The sequence below is a fragment of the Maylandia zebra genome, linkage group LG9, assembly GCF_041146795.1.
Source record: "Maylandia zebra isolate NMK-2024a linkage group LG9, Mzebra_GT3a, whole genome shotgun sequence".
Lineage (NCBI taxonomy): Eukaryota > Metazoa > Chordata > Actinopteri > Cichliformes > Cichlidae > Maylandia > Maylandia zebra.
The window spans coordinates 19,227,451-19,254,345 of NC_135175.1; the positions used below are offsets into that span (position 1 = coordinate 19,227,451).

Sequence of the window (26,895 nt, forward strand, 5' to 3'; positions counted from 1 at the left end):
GCTATAGTACTTTTTCCTTTGGGAAGGTACGATCTGTGCAGTCTGCAGTTCTGTTGAAGAAAGATGTTGAATCTATTTAAATATTGTAGAAAAATAATTGATTTTTGTGCATTTTCACACTGCATCAAATTAAAGTTGATTATGTCAATTAAGCATCATGAGGTGGGGGGTGGTTCCCTTTTCTTTTTTTTCTGGGAGTTTACAACCCTATTAGTTAGGTTGCTTACTCTTTAAAATACCAGAATAGGGAGGATAGAGTAGGTTTAAGTTTATTAGATTGATCAGTATTGCTGAACTATTTTGGGTGCAGTGTATTTTTTGCATACAGGTATAACAATAGCTTTAGTGGGGGGTTTTAAACTTGAGTTTGAACATATACAAAATGCAGCAAGATATTAAAAAAAAAGTTTTATTGAAAAACACTATATTGGATTCATATCGGTATCGGCCGATATCCAAATTTATGATATCAGTATCGGTATTGGACATAAAAAAGTGGTATCGTGTCATCTCTATATATAAGATGGTAATAGCCTTCAGTTATTGCCACGAGTTTTAGCTTGGATCTCAGTGTGTGTATTACTTCCTGTTTTATTTTGATAGTCCCTCATCTTGTGTACATTATTTTCTATTTTGCTTCCCCTGTCTCATTTAGCTTTTCTTTAACTGTGTGCCCCGGGTGTCTACACTTTGCACCTGTATTTAAACCCTTTGTTTGTGTGTATTCTTTGTCACGTCGTCCCTCGTGACTCCTGCTATGTACCCCTCTACTCTTTGGTCTCCCCGTGTTCTGCTCTAATCTTGCTCTGTGTTTATTTTATCTTTTGCAAGTTACCTGCAATAAAGTGAAAGTGATTTCACATCCTGCTTCCTGAGTTGTGCATATTGGGTCCAAAACCCGCCTGCAGCACAGCATTACACAACATATTCTTTCTATTAGTCAGCAGTGGCGACTTGTGGTGTGCAGTAAGTGCAAATAGATGTCTATTGGGGGAAAAAAGTCTACTACTCAAATTATATATGACATCACTGAACACCTTCTTAGACAGTTTACAGTATTAACAGCTTTTTTCACATCTCATTTTGTCAAACACTTTGTTCATTTTGTACATGATGGTCCATTTAGAATAGACAATAAAGCAGGGTAATGCTTTAGATTTAGTTTATCAATCAACTAAACTGATTAATAAGCCCCAGTTTGTGAGTCAGATCCACCACTTGCACCATGGAAACCAGTGGATGATGTCATCTTTTAATACATATTATGGATCATAGTATTGCTTGGAGTAATTCTATAATATTTGAAACTACTGTTTTGCTGTCAGTTTGCACCTTCATGATGGTTTATTTGCATCAAAATGACTGCAAACTCCTTTCTTCACAGTACACATCAGTGTAGACAAGTGGAAATTTTATGCTCTGACATGGGTAGCCTTCCTCCGTGCCATCCAAAATCACGTAAACATCCCTGCCATATTTTTTGTAATGTAAATGACAGCTGTCCTACTTCTTGCTCTGAAGAATTCAAGTGCTAGGGGCATGGCCCCATCTTCTCTACTAGTAATAAAATAAGACAGCGAGGGCACGCTTGGCACAATGGCTCCTTTGTGTTCAAGCAAACAAAAAGCACAAAAAAGGATAGGAATGTTAAGTGAAGTCATGTAAGGTTAAATCTGTTTGCAAAAAGCATAAAGTCACAAAATCTTTACACTGCATGCTAAAATGAGAAGAAAAATAATATCCCTGACCTCTTGTCTCGATATACTACTCCTCTTCTTTCTCTTTCATCCCACTCAAACAGATCTGATAGACACAACAGGTTTGCGCGCAGATCAAATGTGTCACCAGTTTGCCTTCCTTCACAGATGATCACAGCAGAGGTAACCGAGGCCGCTTTGCCACAATCGCCAGTCGTCAAACAGAGCCAAATGGTGGAGCCAGAGAAGGGAGGGGAAAGCTAATTGAAAGCCAAACACTCCACGGCCCTCTGGGTTCACCTTCTTTGTACATGGAACGTGCCGAGTGCTCTGTATTTATGGGGGAAAATCAGATTCTACAAATGACATGGAGCCCCCTCCAATGGTGCTGGAGCCTCCTCGTGCAGCACGGTGCGTGGTGCTGAATGCAGCAGGAACAGCTTGGCTGTTCCCCGAGGAACAGACCTGCCGACTATCTGCAGCTGTGCTGAGAATTGTCATTTTTAAATATTCACATATTTAATCAGCTGAAAGGGCTCTCACAACACACGCACACACACACATCGGTGTAGGTGGAGGATGTGCTGTAGGGTTTGCTGGCAAGAAAAATTATTTATACTGGGATTAGTTTTTATGACTGTGATTTAGGAGAATTTGTTAACAATTAAGAGTTTTGTTGATCTTTATCTGAGAGCAGCATTTTTATGCATTACACATCACACAAGTACATACGGAAGGATGGTTGACGGTCATATTTATTTTATTTATAACAGAGTGATTATGGCAATCATCAGTCTGCTTTTCTTTATCAGTGTTACTGCAGCAGTTAGTATTGAATGGCCCTGCTGTGTTCACGAGCCATTAGCGGGGCCACTTTAATCTCAAATATCAAAACCTAATCTCTCAAATTCTTAATCTGCCTCTGCAACGTTTAGAAGCGATGTGGCTCCTGAGTTGACTCAAAATCCAGACAAAAAATGTCAGAATCTTCTGAAATTAAAAACCAAGTTTTGCAAATATGGGTTGACATAATTCTAAAAAGAGGTCTGATTTAGTGAGCGCACGTTGCCTTGAGCAAAACAAAATATTTGCTGAACTGAAAAGGATGAATCATGACAATATCAAGTGGAAATTAACACGTAATACCTGACCTCCTTTTCATTGTTTTAAGGCAGGTACTAAATGAAAGCGATTGTTTGACGAAAACCATTATAACTGAATGCAGCTTTCACCCAGGAGGATAAACATGTGCACTAACAATGTGAAGCTGCCGAATGTTTCTGATACTCCGGTGAGATTCCGAGGCAGCATCAATTAGCTGTGCGCGTTGCTTTGACCTGTCACTGGGATGTCTGAGCACCTTTTATCATCTTGCACAGTGTGGAGTGTGAGAAGCATCAACTTTAATCATGTATTGTTGTTTTTCTTGGTTTTGTTTTGCTATTTTTGTGTTTTTTTGCTGCTGCTTTTTTATGCCGGGGTAAAAATATGTCCCTGTACCACGCAGAGGCCCCAGAAAGCCATGTTGTTTACTGCCGATTAACAAAGGGAAAACTGTGACACCAGTTAATGTGAATGAGGTGCCACAATACCACAGCAGGAACACGGAAAGAATTTCAAAGCGGCAGGTCTGAAATAAAGAAAGAGAGGCACAGCGGAGGAGAGAAAGACGGCAAAATATGGAAAAATTGAGGGGCGGGAAAAGAGGAAAACAGTGACATACCCCCCCATCGATTGTCACTGACAAATCCCGCTTAACACAACATAGTGAAAGTGCTTGGGAGCGTTGCTGGTGAACTCTAAACAATTATAAGACTGAGTAAGACCAGAACTGAAGGTGTTTTGCAGACATGTTTTAATGAATTCTTATGTAACAACTATTACAATGCTTTACACCAGAACTGGGACACATTTGGATCAGTTACAAAGATGCAACTGCTGGGTCGGATTTCAAGTTTACAATGAGGTGATCAAGTGTACTTTGTCTGTACAAGTAGTAGATAATGTAAAAGTAATCCTGAAGTAATGAGGAACTACATATTATGGTTCTTTGCTTTAATTGGGGGAAATTGCTCAGGGAGTGGAAATATGATTGATTTTCACATAGTTAGTTAGTCATATTTAGTACTACCTAATGAGTCATTGACGTTGCATCTCCCAGCTGGTTCTTTAGAAAAAATGAAACCATCAACGAAAAAGTTCAGAAGTTGAAGCTGAAGTTAATGACTGACTAATTAACAGGTTTTTCCTATTTTGTTCCTAGTAACTATGCAGTTTTATCAGTGGATTTCTTTTTGATAATTCACATGGCATTACGGCCATTGTCACCCATGAACTCTGCAAAATGCAAATGAAATAAAATTGAGACCCTCACACGAGTATGCCGGACTGGAAATCCTCCATTTCACATAAGGAGGTTGCAGAGTGTGCAAAACGCACAACGTACCACAACTTCTCGATTAGTGTGAATCTATCAGAATATCACCTGATAGATAGTAGAATATCTATCAGAGCCTATCACCTGCATTTGGATTCTCACATGCTCCTCCATCAGGCGCTCTCTGCTGTGCACGTGTAAAAAAGTGCTACTATCCTTAAAAAAGAAAACCTACATCCCGGCAGGTTTTTAGCATCTAACGTGACACACACCTTCATGTGAGACTGTGAAGAAGGTGCCAGCCAGTGAGGATCCTTTTTCTTACTCGTTAGTGATGCTTTTAATAGCAACAACGAACAAGAAACCATTAATGGACAGACTTCATTCTCAGACCAGCAAATGCTTCTTACAATCAGCTGCTGATTGTAAGAAGAGAAAACTAGTGTTCCTACTTAGATGTATTAAAAAATATCCACATGTCCCTTTGTAGGGCTTATTTTAGTGCTTTTTGTTATTTTAAATCAAACAACAGTTTACCTGCTAATAAAGCTTACACATTCATGTTCTTGGTAAGCTACTGTCATAACACTTCGTGGCTCGAAGCCAAAGTGAAAAAAAATTTTTTAATGGCTTCTGTGCTCATTTACGGCTAGTCTGCCTCTGTCTGTTTGACGATCGCACGTTTAGTCAGACACAGCTAACAACATAATAACTGATCACAGCAGAGGATCCTTCGAGCTGATCCAATCTAGCACTGAAGGAATGAACCTAACACTAATTAGCAGGTATTTGTGTCTGTTCGTTGCACTCGTACATTTTATGGATGCAGATTACTAACTAAGCTTGCTAGTGTTAATTGACAGCTTAGCACTCCATAATTTCTAAAGCAATTTCGGCTAACAAAAAAAAAATGGCCTCAAGTTGAAGTTGAATATGTCATTATCTGAAGCCTCAATCAAAAGTTGGATATTTTGATCTGCTTCTTTGCTTTCTTGCTGAGTTAAATGGAAAGGGCTGGTAGCATTCTGGTGTCTGTTTGAAGCTAAACAAGCAGCTGGTTGGATTAGCTTTGCATGAAGACTCGAACCAGGGGACAGCTACACAAGCTGTGTATCCAAACAAGAATTAAACTGTTAAGCAGCGAGCTTTGGAGGTGGAAACTGGCAGATTTGGGTAGTTTGGGGCAGAGCCAGATAGCTGTTTCTAGTTTTTACCCAAAGCTAACTAATTGCTGGCTTTACCTTTAATATAAATGGACAGATGTGGGGGTGGTATCAGTCTACCTAAATGCAAAAAGTTGTTTATGTATCAACATGACCTACACATTTATGGTGAACCCAGGAAAACCGCGCATAGCTTGACCAGGAAAATCCTTTTCTTTACTCTCTTTTTTTGTTTCTGCAAACATTTTGGAAGAAACTAATGAGAAGTGACACGACAACTAGCACAAGCAAGATGACACATCTTCCCAACATTACTGTGGGCAACATCACTTCTACATTTTTCTAATATCCTAAAAATACACTTTAAACAGGATGGGAGTCTGCCAAGGGATCAAACAGGCACAAGTGGTGCACCAGCTGGTACCATGGAGAATACCTTGCATTCCTGTGGCACACTCTGCACAGGTCAAAGGATTAGCGGGGTTGTTAGTGACAAAGATGAGTAACAGGAAGGAAGAGGTAGGTAGAAAAAAGTGGTTGCTGTTGTTTGAAGTGATTTAAGCTCCTTTCATACTGTATGCCACAGCGTTTTGGAAACACCTGAAATATCTAAGGTGTTTTCTCTTCTGTAGATGAAAAGCATCATTACACGCTTTTCATCTCCATCGTTGATTATTATACTACAAGAGCTAAAGTAAGCAGGCAGCAGATATCCTCCATAAAAATGTCAAAAACATATTTTTGTAGGTGCTTAAGCTTTCTGCAAATTTTATTCTTTTCCATCGCCAAATAAAAAAGAACAACCGTATGTCTGAATCATGATACAGTGAGCTTACGTATAACAACAGCATGACATTCTACATCTTCTACTATAATTAGGTTACTTTTTCCTGTCCCCAAGGAACCCAGTGCCAGCTGGATGAATATGGCCTATTATTTTCCTCTTCTGCTTTGCTCTCACTGGATGTCTATCACCACACCTGAACAAATAAGAACCCAGCTCAGTGCATATCACTCCTGCTGGGAAACTGGCACCGAGTTGCAGTCAGTTGGTGGGGATTCTTCTTTAAGTCCTGGCTGAAAATCAAATCAGCTATGAAAAATGCAATCGCACCATGTCACCAGAACAAACCTGAATTCTGGAAGCTCCGAAAATTTTACCATATAAATGTCAGATGTTTCCCTTAACTTTCTTTATTGTGGAATAACGAGCTTCTTTTTGCAGTATGAGTGGTGGAGCAAAATTAAAGCTTCATCTAACGACCGATCCAAATAACAGACAACATCATCTAAATAGGCTTAAATACTGTGGAATTTCCCAATTCAAAATGAATTATTAAATAGTCTAATAATTACGATTAGTGCTCATTTTCAGCTCCATGTATTTGTTTTTTGGACTCTTTAGAGCTTTGCATGATTCACAGTTCAACAAAATACAAGGTGCAAGCTCTCAGTTCATCCCACTGCCTGAAACAAGCCAATAAGGCTTCTGTCTCACTCCCTTTAAGCCAGCTTTCTTCTGATTGGCTCCCATATGCAAATTAAAGATTAGTGCAGCTAGTGAGTGGGGCTTCTGTGCTCACAGCCAGAGCTGTAAGCCTGATAGGAACATATCAAGGTTATGGACTACCACTGACATACAGACCGTAGAAAGAGTTCAAAAACTGTGTGAAAGTGAAAATCTAGAGCTATTTGAAGCTTGTATGCATAACCCATTAGAAATGTTCGAATCTGAACAATATACAAGTGAAACTACAGAAAACTTGAAGTTTAAGTCATTTGTGTGAAATATGAACCTTAGAAATATAACAGTATCTCATACATGTAAGTTTTCTTGTTGTTGCAGTGAGTAAATCAGTCTGCAATACAGGCGGTATAGCAAAAAGAAGAGACTGTCCTGAGACTGAAGGACCATGATTCCAGGACTGATGTGGCTGAAGTGTTGCTGAAGTGTCCCTGAGCGGACTTTGAATTTCTTTGAGCCCCATAGGCAATGCAGCGTTGCTCTTCCTGCATTCTGCTCTGTTGCACGGAGGGAAGCAACAAAAACAACTACAACAACAACAACAAAAGAGACGCTTCCATATGGGAGATATAGGGGATTGATGTAACGCTGTCAGTTTGACCACTCTGGAATCAACAATGGTGTTGCGATCAATATTTTACATGCTTACTTTCTCCTGGAGCTTAAGGGCGAAGTTCATGTTCATGGGCCACACTGACGAAACAGCCTGAAAAACAAACAACGAAATTTCTAAATTATGAAATTAGGGGGTACTAACACAACACTTTTTAAGGTAAGGCGAATTTGTTGGCAAATAACTTCTTGTTTAAAGAACATTGCTTTTGTCTTTATTTGTTGTTGTGTCACTGATAAATGCCTTCTTTAACTTTAAAGTGAAAGCTTAGCTAATCGCTAACGTGTGTGGCAGGATTTCAAAGAGCTAAAAGCTAACAATGTAGCCAGGGAGGGGAATTCACCGAATGTGTTCTAAATGGCACCTTTTACATGTGATCCATTGCTATTTTAGATGCATTGTGGCTGCTTTAAAAAAGAACAAATTACAGAGGGAATCTAGAAGTAGGTTGACTTTTAATTTAATGCTGTAGCCCCTGTGTTTTCTCTGCATACCGCTTGTGAGGCCACACCTTTTCCAGTAAGGTAACAGTTTTCACAGAAACTTATTGAAAGATATGGGTGAAATTAAAAGGCACGGTTTGCAGAGGGTTGTAGTAGAAGAAAGGGCATTAGGAGTGCTATACTGGATTTGCAGGCTTACCAACCTAATTTAATCATGTCATCTATATTAGGAGGGGTTTACCTGTGCAGTTGCAAACCAGCTTCACTGGTTGGAAAGGGAAAGATGGCTGAAGAGATATGAATTATCCTTTTTGTTGCTTTGTGGCACTAATTTGACACTTGACGGTATTCTTTCACCAGTTTTCGCCTCTCTGTGAAGCACATTCTCTTGAACTGTACAGGTGAACACCAGCTCCTGTTATCCACTTCTGTTGAAAAATAACAAAAAAGAAATCTGTAATTCCTGAAAAATGAACAATGACAAAGCTCTTTCCTGTTCTTGCAGAAATGGCAGGCAATGGCGGCTTTAAAACGCCATAGTTTTGGGGTGCTTTTGTGTTTCTGAAAGCTCAATTTGAATAATAAGCTGAAAAGTGCTCTTTAATGGTTGGCATTCATAGTATCCATTCTCCGACGTGATTAAGGAAAGAAAAAAAAACCCTCAAACGTCTATCAAGGTGATACCGGTTAAATCCTCTCTTCTTCTTCGCACGACGCGTTACACACTATATGAGTCGCAGGTGTAATCAAACTTAATGATAATTCTACCAGGTTAAAATAAGTAAACATGGGCGGAATAGAAATATTGCAGCAATATAAAGATTCAAGGCTAACTCGAGAAAATTAAGCAGCTTGTCCTCCATTTGCTCTATTTGGATTCATCTCGCAAGAGATAGCTATCAGCTCAGTGATGTAGGTAGGATTTATTTATTTATTTATTTTCACCTTTTATTTATTTATATGTAGTTTTAAATACCACCCACGTCTGCTCCACAGTCCTCTTGTCTCCTCACTCGTTAAGATCTAGGCACTGCAGCACCGCAGCTGACAGTCTTTTACCTTTGTGATTCATAGATCCAAAAGCCTTACATACTGCTTATTTACTCCTGTAAATGTGAGTTTATGCCGAGGGTTTATATTTATATTTATATATAAAAATGGATTTTTGAGGGTGGAAAATGAGTTCCCAGATATACACCAAAACACCTGCAGCAATGAGAAATGTCTATCACATGTTGTGATCAGTTCCAAACGGGGGATTTGAAACGTCACAGAATGATGTTGAATGTTTAAAAGACAAAATGCACCTGTAAAACAACCCAGGAGCATTTGGTGAAATGTATAAGACGAACATTGAAATTGTGAAACTACTGAGAATGTTACAAAAACCAAAAAAAATCTTCAGAGCAATCTGCTGAGCCGCAGCGAAAATAATAACTGATCATGATAACTAATCATGCCCGCGAGTTAAATTTAATAGATGCAGTCTGGGTCAATTATTCTAAAACACTCCAGGGATTATGATTAAACACTTCTGCTCTCACAATGAGTGAACCACAGAACTACTCAGTTGCCTGCGCTCTCTTGGATCAACTTGTGTCTCGGATGCTGAATTACAGAAACCTCTGTAGAGGCTACAGAGGAGATGAATCTGCACTGCAGCTTCCAAAAGGCTTCCCTCTGCAACACATCTTTATTTAGAACTGCAAGGAATCCACATAAAAACCAGAGAGCCGGAGAATGAAAAAGAGAGACGTGAAGAGAAACAAGAGACACGCAGCCAGCTTGAAAGCAACCAGGTGATATTATGTCAGTATATTTTCTGGAATGGATGTAATATTTTTACTTTGTGAAACAGAGGGAACTCGTTTTTTTAGTGCAGCATCGAAACAGAATCACTTGCTGAACAAGGACATCTATAGGTCACTCAGGATAATGCAATAATCATGACAGGCTGAGTGTTTTTGAAGACGAATAAAGGGCAGTTTTTAAAACATATTTGAAAAATCTGTTGTTTTCTTTTGATATTAAATAGAAAAATAAATGCACATTTGCGAAGCCGTTCAGTGCATCACATTAATGGCCTGGCTGTGGGTGCCTAACGAACTGGTATATGTATCCCAAACTGTCCCTGTCGATCAAAACAAAAGGTCACTGAAAAAAAGGAATTATCATTCTCCAGTCTTGCTCATGGGTCACAACCTGCTGTCCCTTCCACTCATGTCCTCATGGCTCACAACTTGTATGACAAAAGTGATTCATGTCCTCCAATATAGTCTTATAGAGAGCGGAGGAGCAAGGGTAGTGCACACTAGCCTCCCTTTAAGCTGCTGTTTTTCTCGAGGGGATTTGGAAGGATTTTTACACTCCAGACTGAATGGCACACTTCAGTAGGAGGAGCGGACATGCATGGACTAAAGCTACTTAGTCAAAATGGCACATTAACTGAAAAAGAAAAGTGTTCTTTGATGTCCCTCGAGGAATTAAGTCACGTAAACATGATTGTTCACCTCATTCAGGGATGTATCACAGGACACACCCAAATCGGCTGTGAATGTGCTTTATTTCTTTTGTTTGTGCGTGTGTGTGTTTATTTTTTCCCTTTCCTACTCACAAGTTACATCACACACCACAAAGACCACTTGATGTCTCTCAGGGCTCTTATTCAACAAGAAGCACTGAGGCGCCCTTTTCAGGAACACTCATTTGCCTCATCATGCTCAATCAGTGCATGTAGTGGTTTTGATTTTGATTCAAGAGGCGCTTTGACCTTTCAGACCTGAGCGAAAACGATGAAGAGCTTCTAAAATAATAATATTAAATGTTGTTTAATAAAGTTTTGAAGGTTTACCGTGGAGCCCTTATATGTTTTAGGCTATTGGCGTGTGTAATGTAAGGGCAGATTTAATACTGAGGTTTGCTGAGTTTTAAAATGCGTAAATAAAAAACGATTTTTCTGTTTCGCACAATTATGCACGTCCTCGATCCTGCCATTAGGAAACACTGCCTCCAATCAAACCTCAACGCCTTTTCTCTTCATTCGCACCCCCATGTTAAACAAACCACGGAGTCTTTAGAGCTCTTGACAGTTTGTGAGATGAATTAATAAAGGAACACATTCTTTTATCCAAGCACATCCCTGTAGATCTGTTTAATGACAGCTGTGGATATTTAACCGTCCTCCTCAAACAGAATTATTTCAGTTCTGCTTGAGCCCGCTCCCACAGTTCATTACTATTGCATGGCCCGTGGCCACTTTTACTCATCAAGACGGCATTACATTATTTACAAACTGGAAACAATTGAGGCGGCGATGTATTACGCGACTGGGAGTCACCCATTAAAAACCTAATCCTGAATTATGAATGAGTATTTCATTTACTATGCCACGTTTCATTAAGCACTTTTAAATGGCGGTGCTGACGGTGTACGTAAGGGACATTTGTTGGGATACTGTTTCTTTCAGGAAGACGACAAGAGGGCAAATTCAGGACAAGTTTATTTGACTTGTCCTGTTCAGGCAAAGACAGCTTACAAAATGTAATGGGATTGAAAGATTTCAAGCCAAGCCTACAATGCTGCAGGGATCTTAGGTGTAGAAAGGATGAGCAGACTGACAAAGAGAGACTCAAGACAACGTCAGTAAGATTAACTGATAGCCACTGAGGAGGCTGTTAGCTGACTTTAATGGCCCATGTCATGATTAGGATTCCCTCTACTAACTCTTTAGGCTTGATATTGTAAAGTGAAACCACATGCTAGCTCATAAAACATTTTTTGTTCAATGTTCCTATTGGATTTTATTATTGGCCAAAAAGAAGATGTAAATAATAAGATTTTATCTTGGGAAATGCACTCGTTCTGCATTATATCTACAAGTGGTAGACACGAGCCTCTGTTCCCCACAATCCCTTCAGTTTAAATCAATTTTTAAAGGACTTCCCTCCAGGTCCACGTTCAAGCCAGCTATCCCTGTGCTGGTTCAGATTTATGTCAATGTTAGAGCTCGTTCCTCTGAGGCTCTCTATCAGGGGGCACGCTGTGTACACAGAGTATATAGACTATATTTTAAAGAATTGTCGTAACAAAATCGCCAAAAAAAGTCACATCATTATGTTGGCTTGATATATTTCATATATTTCAAGCATTTCTTGTTTCTAACACCATCCTGATACAATGTTGTATTGAATGTACAGCATTAATGTCTATTCTGAGTAATTACCTTCACCTGCAGTTGGGAAGTCTCTAAAGACTGAAAATTCTTTTTCAGGAGATCATAAATGTTCTACAAAATTTCACGGCAATTCTTTTCAAAAGCCAACTTACCAGCCTAGACGGCAAGGATTTCACACTCATCAGCCACTTTGTTAGGTACACCCTGCTGGTACCTGGTTAGGCTTTTACATTCAGAACTATCGTAATTCTTCATGGTGTAGATTCATCAAGGTACAGAAGAGGATTAGGATCACTGGAAAAAGAAAAAGAAGTGGGGACGTTTTTTTTCTTCAAATCCTAGGGGGAAAAAGATGTCCACTCTTTCTTTTTTTTTCAGTGGCCCTAATCTTCCATATCAAGGTGCTGGAAGCATTCCTCAGAGATTTTTGTCCGTCTTGACATGATGGCATCACACAGTTGTTGCAGATTTGTCAGCTGCACATCCATGATGTGAATCCCAAAGCTGCTCCTGGATTGAGATCTGGTGACTGTGGAGGCCATTTGAGTACAGCGAACTCATTGTCATGTTCAAGAAACCACTTTGGTTCATTTGAGCTTTGTGACATAGCACATTATCCTGCTGGAAGCAGCCATCAGAAGATGGGTACACTGTGGTCATAAAACAGATAGGAAAGCTGGTCAGCGACTATACACAGTTAGCCTGTGGCATATAAACAATTTCCAGTTTGGCACTAACGGGGCCAAAGTGTGTGAAGAAAACACAATATCCATTACAGCACCACCAACAACCTTTCATGTTGTTAACAGCAAATCCTGACCCTAGCATCAGAATGTCACAGCAGAAATCAAAGCAACAACATTTTTCCAGCCCTCTATTGTCCAATTTTGGTGAACTCAGATTTCTGTTCTTAGCAAACAGGAGTGACACCCGGTATGGCCTGCTGCTGCTGTAGCCCATCTGCTTCAAGGTTCAGTGTATTGTGCACTGATAGATGCTCTGTATACCTTGTGTGTAGAAAGTGGCAACTGGAGTTAGTTGTATTCCTTTCAGCTCAATGCGGTCTGGCCATTCTCATCTGACCTCATCAGCGAGTCATTTTCTTTCCCTGTGAACTGTCAGTCACTGGATATTTTCTCTTTTTTGGACTGTTCTCTGTAAACCCTAGAGATGGCTGTGCAGGAAAATCCCAGAAGATCAGTAGTTTCAGAAATACTCAGACGAGTCCGTTTGACACCAGCAACCACAGCACATTCAAAGTCACTTAAATCACCTTTCTTCCCCATTCTGATTGAACTTCAGAGGCTCATCTTGACCCTGTCTACATGGCTAAATTCATTGAGACCCCCGAGTAGATATGTGTATTAACAAGCGATTGAATAGGTGTACCTAACGAAAGGGCAGACAAGTGCATGTAATATTAAATTTGTTGCATTAAAGGTGCTTGGATCCCTTTAAAACAACATGATACGTCACTTTAAACATCTAGATACACATCATACATTTTCCAAAACTGTTTACATATGTGAAGCATTAGGTTGGAAACCAGTTGTAGATATCCATCACACCTATAAGCTTTCAGAATCGTTTTATCTTTTATAAAGACCAATGCCAGTACAACAAGTCTGTCCTTTGGGACAAACTGCAAATCACCTGTGATGGTATCACAGGCATCCTGAGCAAAATATCTTTCTACTTCAATAGATTACAGAACTGAGGAGGGAGCCAAGGCTGCCATAACAAATCCGTCTCTCACCTAATTCATTTGTTTACTATTTCCAGAGATGTAGCTTTTAATGTAGTGCGTTGCAGATACGCATGGCTCCTGAGATAATGTAATCAAGCTTTAAGGATGCCAAGCTTGTTAAAATTTCAAACCTTTAGGGTTGGCAAAGACAGCACGATAGGAGTGCATCAAACCATAATGGATGAAAAAATAAAATCTAAACTTACTATATATACCCGAACACTTAAGAGAGCTCATAAACAGTTTTGGGAAGCATTCTGGGGATGCTCAATTTAATAAAGAGCTGAGAGAAAAGAGTTTTTGGAACAAATAAAAACACGCTGATGATTTCTCTCTTTGTTTCCTCCCCTCTCTCTATCTCTCTCGAAAGAATTTGTCACTTTTGATAGTTTGATGAATCTCAGCCAGTGATGTCAAACAGCACAATTAGCATACATTTCAGTGATTAGATCACATCAGCCTCCTTGGAGCTGTGACTGTGGAGATGAAATGTTTGAGCTGCGCAGTCACGTAGAGTAAAAATGATGGATGCCCATTTTACTTGAAAAAATATGATATGTAGGAAGAGAAATTACAACTCTGGCTAAATTGTCTGTTAAATGTTATTTTTTTTAAAAAGAGGAAGAACTGATAGCTGCGTATGCAAAAACAGTTGGGTTTCTTTTCTTACAGCTACAATGAGCTCAGGCTTTGTTTGACAGTTACAAAGCAGATGCTACACCAGAGGTGTGGCGAACTGAGAGAATGAGCTCATCAACACCAGAGGGTTCAGAAGCTTCCTGAGGTCCTGTAGCTGACACGTTAGAGTTGAGCTGGGGCTGGGATATTAGCGGGCTGGCTGCAGAGGAGGGCGGAGTCCCGCTGACTAATGCACACTCAGAGGTCGGGGAGCTGTTAATTGCCATGCAACATCTCAGTTGCGGGAGCATGAAGCACTTTAGGGACTGGGGCAGTTCAAATAGTTGGGAGTGCGACTGCAATTCAATCAAAGTAGAAAATGATGGCAGCCTGGCCCTTGACCAAAAACAGATTGGAGGCAGGTATGTCATTAATTACACATTGTTCATTTCGTTCTGGCGGTGGACTTTTTGTCTTTTGGTAAATTTGTAATTTGCAGCTGCCAAACTCACGTGAGTTTCATTTGTAAAGCTCTCCTGTTCTGGATACAGTCTGCGATCCGCTGGGACCTGCGAGCAGCAGGGTTCCTGCTGCGAAGGCGAAGTCCATAGCGCTCTATTGGCTGTGCTTTCACAGACCTACAGGGGAACTCCATTCCTCGTTAAGCAACAAACCACCACCTGTTCTCATTTCATCTCTCCCGTCCTCGCTGTGCCTCTTGGACCACTGGTGAAGGGCAGACACCCAGGTACTCCATGAGGAATGGAGGCAAGTTTCCCATTCAAAACATTCCCCATCCATTTCCTGATGGCTGCCACCTGTTCTCCCACCCTCAAGCCCCACACCCCTCCCAACACCACACCGCAGCCCCAGGCACGCACACACACACACACACACACACACACACAGCTCCCAGCTGAAGGATGGGCAGATTGTAGGATGGAATGAGAGTGCATTGTCAGTGTCACGGGGGGCAAAGGAGAGAAAGAGGTGTGACTCTGTGCTGCTCGATGCCCCTCAACTTCCAGATGTCACTCTTTTTAATGACATAATTATGACCGTGTTATGACTCCCCTTGGCCTTCAGTCAGTTCTGGAAACCACGCATTAGATACTAGCACGAAATGCACATAAACACACAATTCCTGCATATTATTAATATTCTCACTAGTCAATGTCAGTGTGGCTATGCCACTGAAATTGTAACAATGTCTTTCTGAAAGATAGTTTATAGGATTCGCAGGTAGCTGATTTACATTTCCTCCTGCTGCCAGATAATATCTCACAGAACAGCATAATAGTGATAAGAAAATAACATTTCTTTATCACATAATATGTGATGCATGAAAGAGTCTAACAAAAGGGATTACTTTGTGAGTGTCAAATGGTGAAAGATTATCAATCAAATTAACCATCATTAACCATGCTCGCTTCTCAAGAATTCAGAGTTCTTGCGCCTGTCTGTAACAGTGACTTGAGCTGGTGACTCCAATCTTCACCATTTGAACCACTTTGTTTGTTAAATTCAGCTTGGTTGGGAGACACACTGCTTTTAGAAATGGATGGTGATGAAAGGCAACCCAGAGGCATACAGTGTGAGACACCCAGAGTGGTAGTTTCCAGGCCAAATTCAGCAAACATACCCTCCACGAGTACATAGGAAACTGTGAAGAATGATCACAGTGAATAGCACGATGAGCTGTTGTTTCAGTGGAGACCTGCTAATGATGAAGGCAGTCCTGTCTCTAACAGGGCTAATTGGGGTTCAGAGGCGCCTAATGTATGATAGATGGGGAAGGAGAGGGTCTCAGTGGTGTATGGCACTGCTGGCATGAGATGACAAGCATTAATAGAGCTGAACCTTTCACTCTGAGCTGAAAGACATCTGTAGCCAGCAGGTAACCTCAGCTTTATCATTACAAGCTAGACCTACTGATGCTCTCCTGGCATGACAATTTAAAGCGATATATATGTTTGCTGGCTAATTCAAGCTGTCAACATCATCCCTGTTTGTAGGTGAAAAATGGGTGCACCACGCAGTGCACCAGATGGCAGGAGCGCATCATCAATCTGAGACAGCAGACACTTGATGGATGGAGTCTCCAGAGTAAACAGTTTCAAACTAAGAACCACACAGAAAAGAAGAAGGAAGAAAAAAAGGCTCACAAATGAGCACTTTTGTGCCAAAAGACAAATGCAACAAACATATTTTAGTTTGGGGATTAAAAAATTTCACCCAAGAATCAAAAAAGTCAGTAAGGGATCCTGATATTAGACTCCAGCTGGTGCTAGAGGTTAGCATAGTCAAAGGCAAGTCAACAAATAACGATTTTCATGATATAAATAGTAATACCGATCTATTGAAAACAAAGGAGTTGCATGTGTTAGAGCATTATCACCCAACTCTTATTATTTCCATCCCTTTTTAAAATAGCAGAGTTTAGATACAAACTGCTGCTGAGTGGGCAGCGCCTCTAATGCACCAACCAAACGCCCCGTGCTCACCATTTCACACCTTTGCAAGGAAACATTGTAGCAAAAGTGTATAGCAGGTTTTTGGTAGCAACACGAAATCTCTAACATCAGAAATCTGTATATGAACATATATATGAACACAGCTTGCAGAGTGGCCTTTGGTTATCACTTGAAGGGGCCGGCAGCTAAATGTAAGCTGGGTGAGGTTTCCACTATTCATTAGTGCAGCAACAATATTTTCCTGAATCTACTTATTTAGTAAAATCCGTATGGAAGCCTGTTTCTGACACTAAAAAACAAAAGAAAAAAAAGGATGCATCAAATTTCGAGAAAATAACTCGAAATTTTGACTCATTAACTCGAAATTTTGAGAAAAGTAACTCAAAATTTCGAGTTAGCGCTGCCAATCAGTAATCTACGTGAATGACGTCATTTCCTTGTTACCCGGAAGCTGAAGCCCTCAGCTACAAATGCTACAGCTAAGCTACCAGTATTACAGCCAGTCATAAATGTACAAATTGCTGATTATTTTCAGCGTGGCTTCACAAATGATGAAATCCTTGTGTTACTAGCTGAATCACATGGCGTTACTATCACCAAACGTACTCTCGAAAGCGCCGATTTGTTGCGATCCAGTTTTTATCTATGTAGATTACTGATTGGCAGAGCTAACTCGAAATTTCGCGCAACTTTTCTCAAAATTTCGAGTTAATAAGTCGAAATTTTGAGAAAAATAACTCGAAATTTCAATTTATGGAAGCCCGTTTCTTTTTTTTAGTGGCAGAAACGGGCTTCCATAAATCAGAGATGCTGTTAGGCAGACTTGCTGTTAGAGATTGCCTGAGCTAGCCTTCATGCTAAGTAAGGTAAACTAAAAATGGCTAGTGGTAGTTTCCCACGCACCTTTTTAAATACTAATGATGTCAATTTACTCATACACAATGAAAAGAAAGCCAATAAACATATTTCCTAAAATACTTTTGAATGCAGTTTTTTCTGCGTAGCAGAGATATTCTTTTGTAGTCCACTTGCTTTGCATAGAAAATAGAGACATATATTTGTTGGTGAAGAAAAGCATGTAGGCGGACTCTCTTTAATGCCGGAAATATGATCCCAAATATGAAAAAATGAGTAGTTTATCGTTTCAATTTTGGATTTGCTTGGTAATCAAATCAAGAAAACAATCAAGAAAATACACACCCTGTGAAATTAGTCAAAGCACCCTGGCCAAGTGCCCTTTCCCTCAATGTTTTGTGTATTTCTACATGAAGTGTGTATTTCTGCCAAGGATTCAATCGCACTGTACCCTTGGCAGAAATACACCACCAAAGCATAATGATTTCACCATGTTTGACAGTAGCGATGGTTTACTTTTCCCTCCAATCATGGCAAACAGACTGATACCAAACAGCTCAATTTAAGTCTCATCTAACAACATCACATTCTCCCAAATCTCATCAGATCTTCTGGGTGTTCACTGGTAACCTTAAGAGGGGCCTGAACAATGGCTTTCTTGAGCCTGGGTACTTTATAGGCACCGCAAGAATTTATACTATATTAGTTACCAACGGTTTTATTAAATCACACACTCAGTGTGATTTGAGATATTTAAGGAAATCCTGCTATGCAGTTCTGGGGTCATTCCAAACTGTTCAAACTGCCAAAAGTTGTAATTTTCTTACCAAACTACTTTCTGGTGTTTTTATAGTCCATTCGAGCCTTGTGGAAATAGGCAGTCTTGTTCCTCACATCCTTTAATAGATCTTTGGACTTTTTTTATGGAGGTCAAGTTAAAGATGTATACTAGGAGTGCTGGTATACTACTCAACAAAGTGGTGCAATTAACTGTTAACATGCCTTGATAATTGTTAATAATTAAGTTGAGACTCGTTAAAACTCATTTCCCTTATTCCTTTGTGATTTTGTTGATACATTATATTTAGCTATAAAATGAAACTGCTCATTTCTCTGTAAGGGGGTGTAATTATAAATTAATCACAGTGTCAAATGCTCATTTCCTCCCACTGACCACATTACACCAGACCAAACTGTGATTATTGACTTTCATGAACATAAACTGTAGATTGTGTATGTTGGACAGAATGCACTTAAATTTCCATTAATGTGATGTGTCAGGATTGCTTCTTCAGAGGAGTTAAATGCTGAAGCAGCATAAGCGACGACAAAAGTGACAGCATTTCTTCAAAACAGCCACACAAAAGTGATGTACACTAAAGTGAGGAAACGCAGGCAACTTCCTGGGTATGAGTTGGCAAGGTGAATGAGGCCAATGTGACGTCTGCAGACAAATACAAAACTGCTGAGATGCTGTGTCACAATATGACAGGCTGCACTCTGCCAGCAAAGTTAAACCTCCCCCGCTATATTCTGAATATAAACAGTTTGAAAAACTGCAAATTAAAAAAAAAAAAATAAAAAAAAAAAAATAAAAAGGTAACAGTGGAAGGCAGAGATGAGTCCTTTTATGATGGAGGCATCTCTATATGACATGCGACCACCAGTGTGCGCCATGAATAAATCATCCCGAACCGGGCGGCGAGAGTAAACAGTTGTGTATCTTCACCTCAAATGCCTAGAGAGGCCTGTCAGACACAGCAGTTAACAAAGCCTACCTCCTAATCATCATGTGAACCATGTTTCAGCAGATCCAAGTCCACAGCTGACACCATTACCCCACTCCCATCTTCTCCTCTCACTTTACAACACAAGAACTCACTCAGTATTTCTCCAGAGTCAACTTAAAGTGAAGTTAAAGCAAGATGGTAGCATTGCTGTTAATCTTTCCCCAGAGTCTCTGCTTCACTCAGTTGTATTCAAAGACCGCCTGCATTGTCATTGTAAATTAGGAAACCGGGGCTTTGGGATTAGCTGCCAATTTGCACCCACTGTGGAATGAATCTCCTCAAGACCTCCGTGATTTACCCATTAACACGGCTGCACGCATGACCCGGCTCTTATCGAGTGCATCGCTGGAACAAAGTATGGTTTAAAACAAAATCAGCATGCTTCATCCTGCCATAAAAAAACTCTTTAAAAACCACTTTTTTTTTCTAGAATATAGTTTTATTTATAATTTATAATTGGCAGATACAAAAAACTCTTCAACTGTATCCAAAATGTGCAATAAATCACTGTTGATTTTTTTTCCCAAAAGAAAAATACAAAAAGACCATCTATTTTGGAAAGTTGACAACCAATGTAAACTGGAGTGAACTGGTAATTCTACAGAGGGTTTACTAATCGCTACTAATTCTCCTTTGACTACAAATCTGCTTTGCTCTCCCAAGATGAAAACCAAAGTCACTGTGTGTACATACATCTACATTGGTGACATTCTATCCCCGCCCCGCCCACACTGTTAAATACAAGAAAGGCAATCATATCTATAAGCAGCACAAATGTGTATAACACATTAAAAGAAAAAAATAATAATAATAACAAAGAGTTTTCAAATTGTACCAAGATATTCACGTGAGAGAGGGTAAATAAAAGGGAGGGGCATGTCCAAACGTAATGTTGTAAACAATTACCTTCACTCACCGAGATGCACAAAACAAAACAAAACAAACAAAAACTCGAAGCTTGTTTAGTGCTTAACAGCTGTTCTCACTACAAAAAGCGTCAGCAGTCTGAACAAGCATCAACCTCTGGAATCAAACTTTGAAGGTAATAATGCTTAATAATAAACTAGTATTTCGAGAAATCACAGCAGCATACCGTATGAAACTGGCTCCTGCGTGTCAAAATTTGATAACAGATTAAACATTTTAATGGCAATACATTTAAAAGAACATAGTATTATGGAAAAAAAAAAAGACTAACATTTTCTTTTTCACATTTCAACTGAAACACATACAAACACACTGAAAACATGATTAATATCAACATTCATGCTGTGATCCCATTCCTTGACAGCCAATGAGCATTTGCAGAGGCTTTGAAATGATGCTGGTGAACTACCCTTTTTATCCCACAGATATGACAACAAAAACTCTTTTTAATCTGACAGTTATATGAACACATTGGGACAAATGTGACTATTTAACCATTAAAATTAAAAGAAGAAAAAAAAAAACAAACACACACACACACGCACACACACCATCTGAAGGAAAACTGTAGGCAGGAGAGGATCCAAGTATAAAAAATGTTCAAGTGCAAATAATGTGTCAATGTAGTTTTTATGCTTCCCATGCTTTCTGAAAATGGTCTGCAGGCAGATAAAAATGGATACCTCAAACAAGCGCACATTCCCTCTATACAACCACATCCCCCAGATGGCAAATGTCACAAAACAAAATAACCACAAAAAAAAAAAAAGAAGAAAAATCAAGAATTCAAAAAGAAAGAAAAACACATTTCTTGTACAAAGAATATCCAGCCAATGCTTGTGACAGAAACATCTCTCGACACAGCCGAACGCACGACCCAAATCCTTCATTCCTATACAACTCAAAAGCTTTAAAAGGTTACGTTTTTAAACATGCAACACCATTCAAAGTTCCTATCTAATTTCTGCTGTGCTAGATTCATAGTAACTTCCGCAGACACCACCGTTTCCAGCTAACAATCTAGAACTATGCGCTAACGACCTACCAACGTTGTTCCAAATACTTTTAAGGACACTGATGTCAAAAAAATTATAATAATAATATAAAGAAATGCTCATTCATAATGTGAAAGCACAATTCCCTGTCAAGTATCCATATAAAGCACTTGCGTAGCATACTGTGTGCTCTTCCCTTTACTCTGGCAGAAACAGCCCAGTAGAGAGATAATCCGTGGGGTAGTGCAGTTCTGTGGAGACTGAGAACAATGTGACTGAGCAATGACAAAAACTGTACGCCTGTTTACATGTCCTGAAAACCCATGTAACACTAATGACAACATGCAGCTGTGACTGAACTTTTGTCATATGCTGAAACACTGGCATCACTCCGAGATGGCGAGGAGGACTCAACTCTGGCTTTCCCAAATCCGCTCACCTAAGCATCCTCAGTTTTAGGATTCTTTTGATCTGTGTCCAGCTCATTGCAGGCATTAAGAGACTAAGAAACAGCCATCCCTACATTCAGATTGTCAATTGACTAGAGACCTGTTTTTTTTTTTGTTTGTTTGTTTATTTGCACCCCCCCAGTCATAAGTTAATTGAGGGCAATTTTGTCTATATATAAACTGCCCAAGGTAAATGCAACTGCGCATTTAACAGCCTTTTACTCAGTGTCGCGCTTTAATAACAGCCAAAAATCCCCCCCCCCCCCCTTTTACTGTGACATCTTCTCTCAATTAGTGTAGTTCTACATTGCCTTTAATTGACAGTCTTAAAGCCTTTATAACATGCAGATAAAAGCATTACACATAGTGACAAACTTGTTAGGCCTGAGCTGCGGTGCAGTTTTTGTAACATTCCCAAAGCAGATTTTTTTTTCACTTTTAGCATATTTTAAAAAGGTTTATACATAAACTTTATGCTGTTACCACAAACAGCACAACATTAAAATCCAGCATTATCAGTACCTTTAGGCTTGCACAATGTATAATGGCTGCATGCAGCCATATAATTTAAAGCTACGTCTCTCAATGATCTGTTTGAAGGCTCTGGCAGGCTGGCAGATTGTGGACATCTTTTGCTATACAGTTGTAAATCCTGGATACTAAAGGTAAACCTTTCATCAACAGATAATCATGTTTATTAAAGCCTATGTGTTTAACAGTACGGCTGAAAATAAGCCGTGTGACAAGCTCCAAAAGTAAAGTCGGTCCCATATTAAGACAGAAGCATTTAAGTATTGGTTGTATAACCGTTGCCACGTGCCAATAAAGGGTCACGGAGAAACTTAATCCTCTGAATGAGGAGTTAGGTTTATAATCTTTCTTTTTGCAAATTTACAATCAGAATAATAGGTCAGTCGTTGCAAATATGATGATGCCCTATCTTTCTATTTGACTAACAGCACAGTACAGATGCATAATGTTCTCATTTGCAGTCTGAGTGTTGTAAGTGAAGGAAAAAAAAAAAAAAAACAGCAAAAGATGAGCCAAATTGGTCAGTCTGCAGAGACCTAAAAAAAAAAAAATACCGCTCCATGTTGGAATCATCCTTCATATCTACTACAGATTGAATTTAACAAGTGATAGAATTTTAAAGGAATATTCTTTTCCCTACTCTGCAGTCTCAACGCCGATATAATTTCTTTTAAAAAACTAACAAAAAACTGTTACACTTGCACAGCTGGATTATTGTTAATGTAACCAACATCAGCTTCTGCACTTGATGCATTCGGATAAGATTACTTGGCTGTATATCTCTGCTGTGTTTTTGCGATAGATTATGTGCTGGCCTACATTTCTGGAAGTAGAGCCTCCTGCAAAAAACCCCAGAATAGTGGAATGAAGGGCCGAACAGTGACAGGGTCACACGGACACAAATCAAGAGCCACCAGAACCAATCATCTCAAAACTGTAGTTGTCTGTAAACCCCTTTTGTAAATCTCTTAACTGAACACAAAAGTGCAAATTACCATCCGTATCCTCAGTAGTGCTTCTCCTGCAGATAATCTTTCATCTTGTTAGGTAAGGGCAGTTTTTGGATAAGGTCTATTCTTGTGTATTGCCTAATGACAAAGCGGCAAAGGTACTGCAGGGAGCGCACTTGCATAAACCGAGATACTGGGTTGGTTAGTCTGACGGGGTAGGTTGCAGATCCTGGTAAGCGAGATCTGGAATAACAAAAAGCCCCATTCTCTGAGTCTTTGATAGAGTGTTCGATTAAGTCAACAATTGATGTGTGTCCCTCCACGTCGGGCTGCTCGTAGAAGCTGAAGCGTCCGTTGGAGTGTTCGATGCGGGTGTGGAGGGTTTTGCTCTGCGATCTGAAGCTCAAGCTGAGCAGGTATCTGTCATCAGAGCTGTCTCTGACCAGAAATGATCCATCGGCCAGGTTGACCAGCTTTTCCTCTGCCTCCCAGCGTGTGATGGGACCCCAGTACCAGCCCTGCCTAGCAAGCTTCTTCAGCTCCTCCGTCAGGCTGGTCACAACCATGGGCCCGCTGCTCTGGACTGAGTCGTATACCCGACTAACCCCAGGAGCCGAATTTGGGTCAAAGTTGAGGTGGTGTCTTACCCTCTCAGCTACCTGGCTGTCTGCAGAGCTAAAGCCCGAAAATGTCCTTGGAATATGTCCATTACTAGTCATGGGTGGCAGGAGTGGAGAAAGGGGAGGTGGCATCTCCACTCTTGAGTTTTGGAGCATCATGCCAGCAGAACCAATAAGAATACTATTGACTGAGGTCTCCATGAATATATCTGGAGGCATCCCATTCACCAGTTCATGGTCCTCCTGTCCCTGCTCTGTGTGGAGGGACCCATTGTCTGCCTCTGTCACCACCTCCATAGGAGAGGAACCTTCCAGGCAGAAAGAGTGAGACCCTTCGGGATACATTCCCTCATCTAAAGGCATTGTGTACTGGATGTAGTCCTGGGGCGTCAACCCCAGCACCACAGGCACATCATTTTCATCAATATTTAGATGCAGCTCACCATTTTGCGGTTGCTGGAGATTCTTTAAGGACTCTGCTTGGTCCTGAAGGAGCCCTTCCATCTGGAAATCATGAAATTCTTTCCGGACACCGTTTAAGTTGGGACTTGGGTTAGGAGAGTGAACCATGGCTTTAACTTTTACCTCCATTTTGATGCACGCATCATCAGAGTTGACAGACCGCAGAGGCCACGGAGAAGGGCTATAATGGTGACTCCGGAGGGATGCAGATCTAAGGGGTCTCTGAGCTTTTACCTCATTGAAGCTGATCGGGACAGAATTAGATGAGAAGGTGTCTTCATCGTCCACTGAGCCTATGGTCGAGGCGCCGCCTTTCACTTTCGCCTTCTGTTTGGTAGACAGCCTTCTCTTTAGCGATCCCATCAGAGTCTCACTCTTTGAGCGGCCCTTGTTCTGTCCCCCTTTTTCATCTTCGCTAGCAATATCACAGGCAGAAAGCTCTTTGGTGTAGCAGCCCCCAAAAAGTGACTCATCCTTAGAAAACTCTGCAGTCACCGAGGGCTGCTGGAGCATGACAAAGTCACCCTCCTCTTTGCCCTTTATGCTGAGTGACTTGCGGATGGTCTTAAGGCTTATCTTCTTCATTCTGACAGGCCCTCCAAAATGAGGGCATGAGATGGCTCTCCTGGTATCCTGATGAAAGTACTATCCACCGTGTCCTCCCATCAGGCCACATGAAACAAGTCATGCACACAATGGAGCCATTAAACCCTGTAGTGAGAGAAAAAACATGCAAGATATTCTTTGTTTGACTTTTAAAGCACACTCTGAGATTGTTATTTATTATGTTCATAATATTGACTTAAGCCCTTGAACCACATAAAGAAAAATAAAGCACTGAAGAAGGTTATTGTGGCCCTTAAACAGTCTCCCACTCTCTCTTTTAAGTTGTACATAACCAAAAAACAAAAACAAACAAACAAGCACACACACAAACAATATCATCAGTTTTAATATCTAATTCACTAAATATTTCAAATTTAAGATCCTCAAACACGAACAGATGTCTGATAACCAAAAACAGCAGCAACCTGATTACTCACCATGATGAGCAGGAAAATGGTGACTCAGTTGGCTGGGTCAAGTTCCACTTCCACCACCTTTCATTGGATGCTACCAAAAACAACACAAAGCCAGCTCATTTGAAATGTTCACGTCTGATTAACATGTAAATTTACCAGAGGAAAACGTGCATCGTCAATCACGCACATTAACATTTAAAGTGGTTTCTAATAACCAGACCAAGCTCAGCTACATTTGTCCTTACCTGAAAAGGCCTGCGGACACAAAAGCATGGATGTAGCTTAGCTCCGGTTGTTAGCCTTTCACTTTAACGCCAATATTGCAACACCGATGGTTACAATGATTACCATTGCAACTGAAATAGCAACAACAACAAACAAAGCCAACCGAGATCATATCCGATGCCAATGTGAGAGCTGCTGTGTTGCTCAGATGCTATAATAAAAATTTTGCTAACGACCAGTGTTAGCATGCTTACAATAAAAGTGCATTTGTAAGTACCTGTAACCACTTATTGTAAACACGCACGATATAGCCTCTTACCTGATCACTTCTGCTTGTACTGATGGCCAAGACAGCACGAAGGTTTACGCATTCGCCTTGCACAACACCTTCATTTAAGCTTCGCTCCTTGACGATTGTTGGCTAATGTTAGCTTGACTTATACAGGCTTAGTACCTGAGCCAGCTAGCTTTGTTAGCGCTTTCTGTCGAAAACATTACCATCACCTTCCCTTCAGTCGGCTCCCACGCAAAACAGAAAGCGCAAAGCGATTATATGGCAGGACCCTGTGCTACTCTAAACATATAGCTTTAAATTGCCGAGCAGAATTAAACAATAAGTTGACATCTTCAAGCCTAGGTTGGCTAACACTTTCTAGCGTTCGGCCTCTTCCTTTCTTCCTTTGTTGCCTGTTGAATTGTGGGAGCAGAGTCAGAGGACTCAGATGCAGCGAATCAGACACACAGCAGCTCCAGCACAACCACACACAGCCCTGCTACTCCGACATCATGTGCACATCAAATCAAGGAGGAAAAAATTTATTAGCATGAAAATATATTTTTTTTCTGAGATTTATTTATTTATTTATTTATTTATACCCTTAAATGTGAATCTGGGAAAACATTTAATTCTAACTGCTTTAATGCAAGGAGTTGTTAATGCTTAATACTTTGGGGTTAGATGCAAAAATAGAAGATGTAAAGATGTCTGAAAGGGTACCTGTAGGCTAGAATTCAACACACTTTCAATTTAGCTCAAGTAAACGTATTTAAGATGCATCCTCATTTCTGTGCTGCATCAGAAGTGGAAGTGTTACACCACAGGAAAAACTGAAAAAAGGACTGCTGAAAAAGCTACTGGAAAAGAGAAAGTGCTTAAACTTGGGTGGCGGGGGAAGTTGTTGCTTGCAAAACTTGCCCATTCAGTTCAGTCATGATTGCAGACATGAGCCAGCTTTCTG

General features: G+C 40.2%; 1 protein-coding gene across 1 annotated transcript; it reads right to left on the bottom strand.

Annotated features, from left to right (window-relative positions):
• Positions 1-21,950: 21,950 nt before the first annotated feature.
• socs6a (suppressor of cytokine signaling 6a) lies at positions 21,951-26,374 on the bottom strand. Its single transcript, XM_004546599.5, has 3 exons — positions 25,977-26,374; positions 25,454-25,523; positions 21,951-25,121 (listed from the first exon to the last, which is right to left on the bottom strand). The coding sequence occupies exon 3, from the start codon at positions 24,993-24,995 to the stop codon at positions 23,385-23,387; it is 1,611 nt and encodes a 536-aa protein (XP_004546656.2). The 5' UTR covers positions 24,996-25,121; positions 25,454-25,523; positions 25,977-26,374; the 3' UTR covers positions 21,951-23,384.
• Between the last annotated feature and the right edge of the window lie 521 nt (positions 26,375-26,895).

Bases quoted from the DNA above. Each gene is read 5' to 3' on its own strand.
- socs6a (XM_004546599.5), bottom strand. From the start codon at position 24,995: ATGAAGAAGATAAGCCTTAAGACCATCCGCAAGTCACTCAGCATAAAG.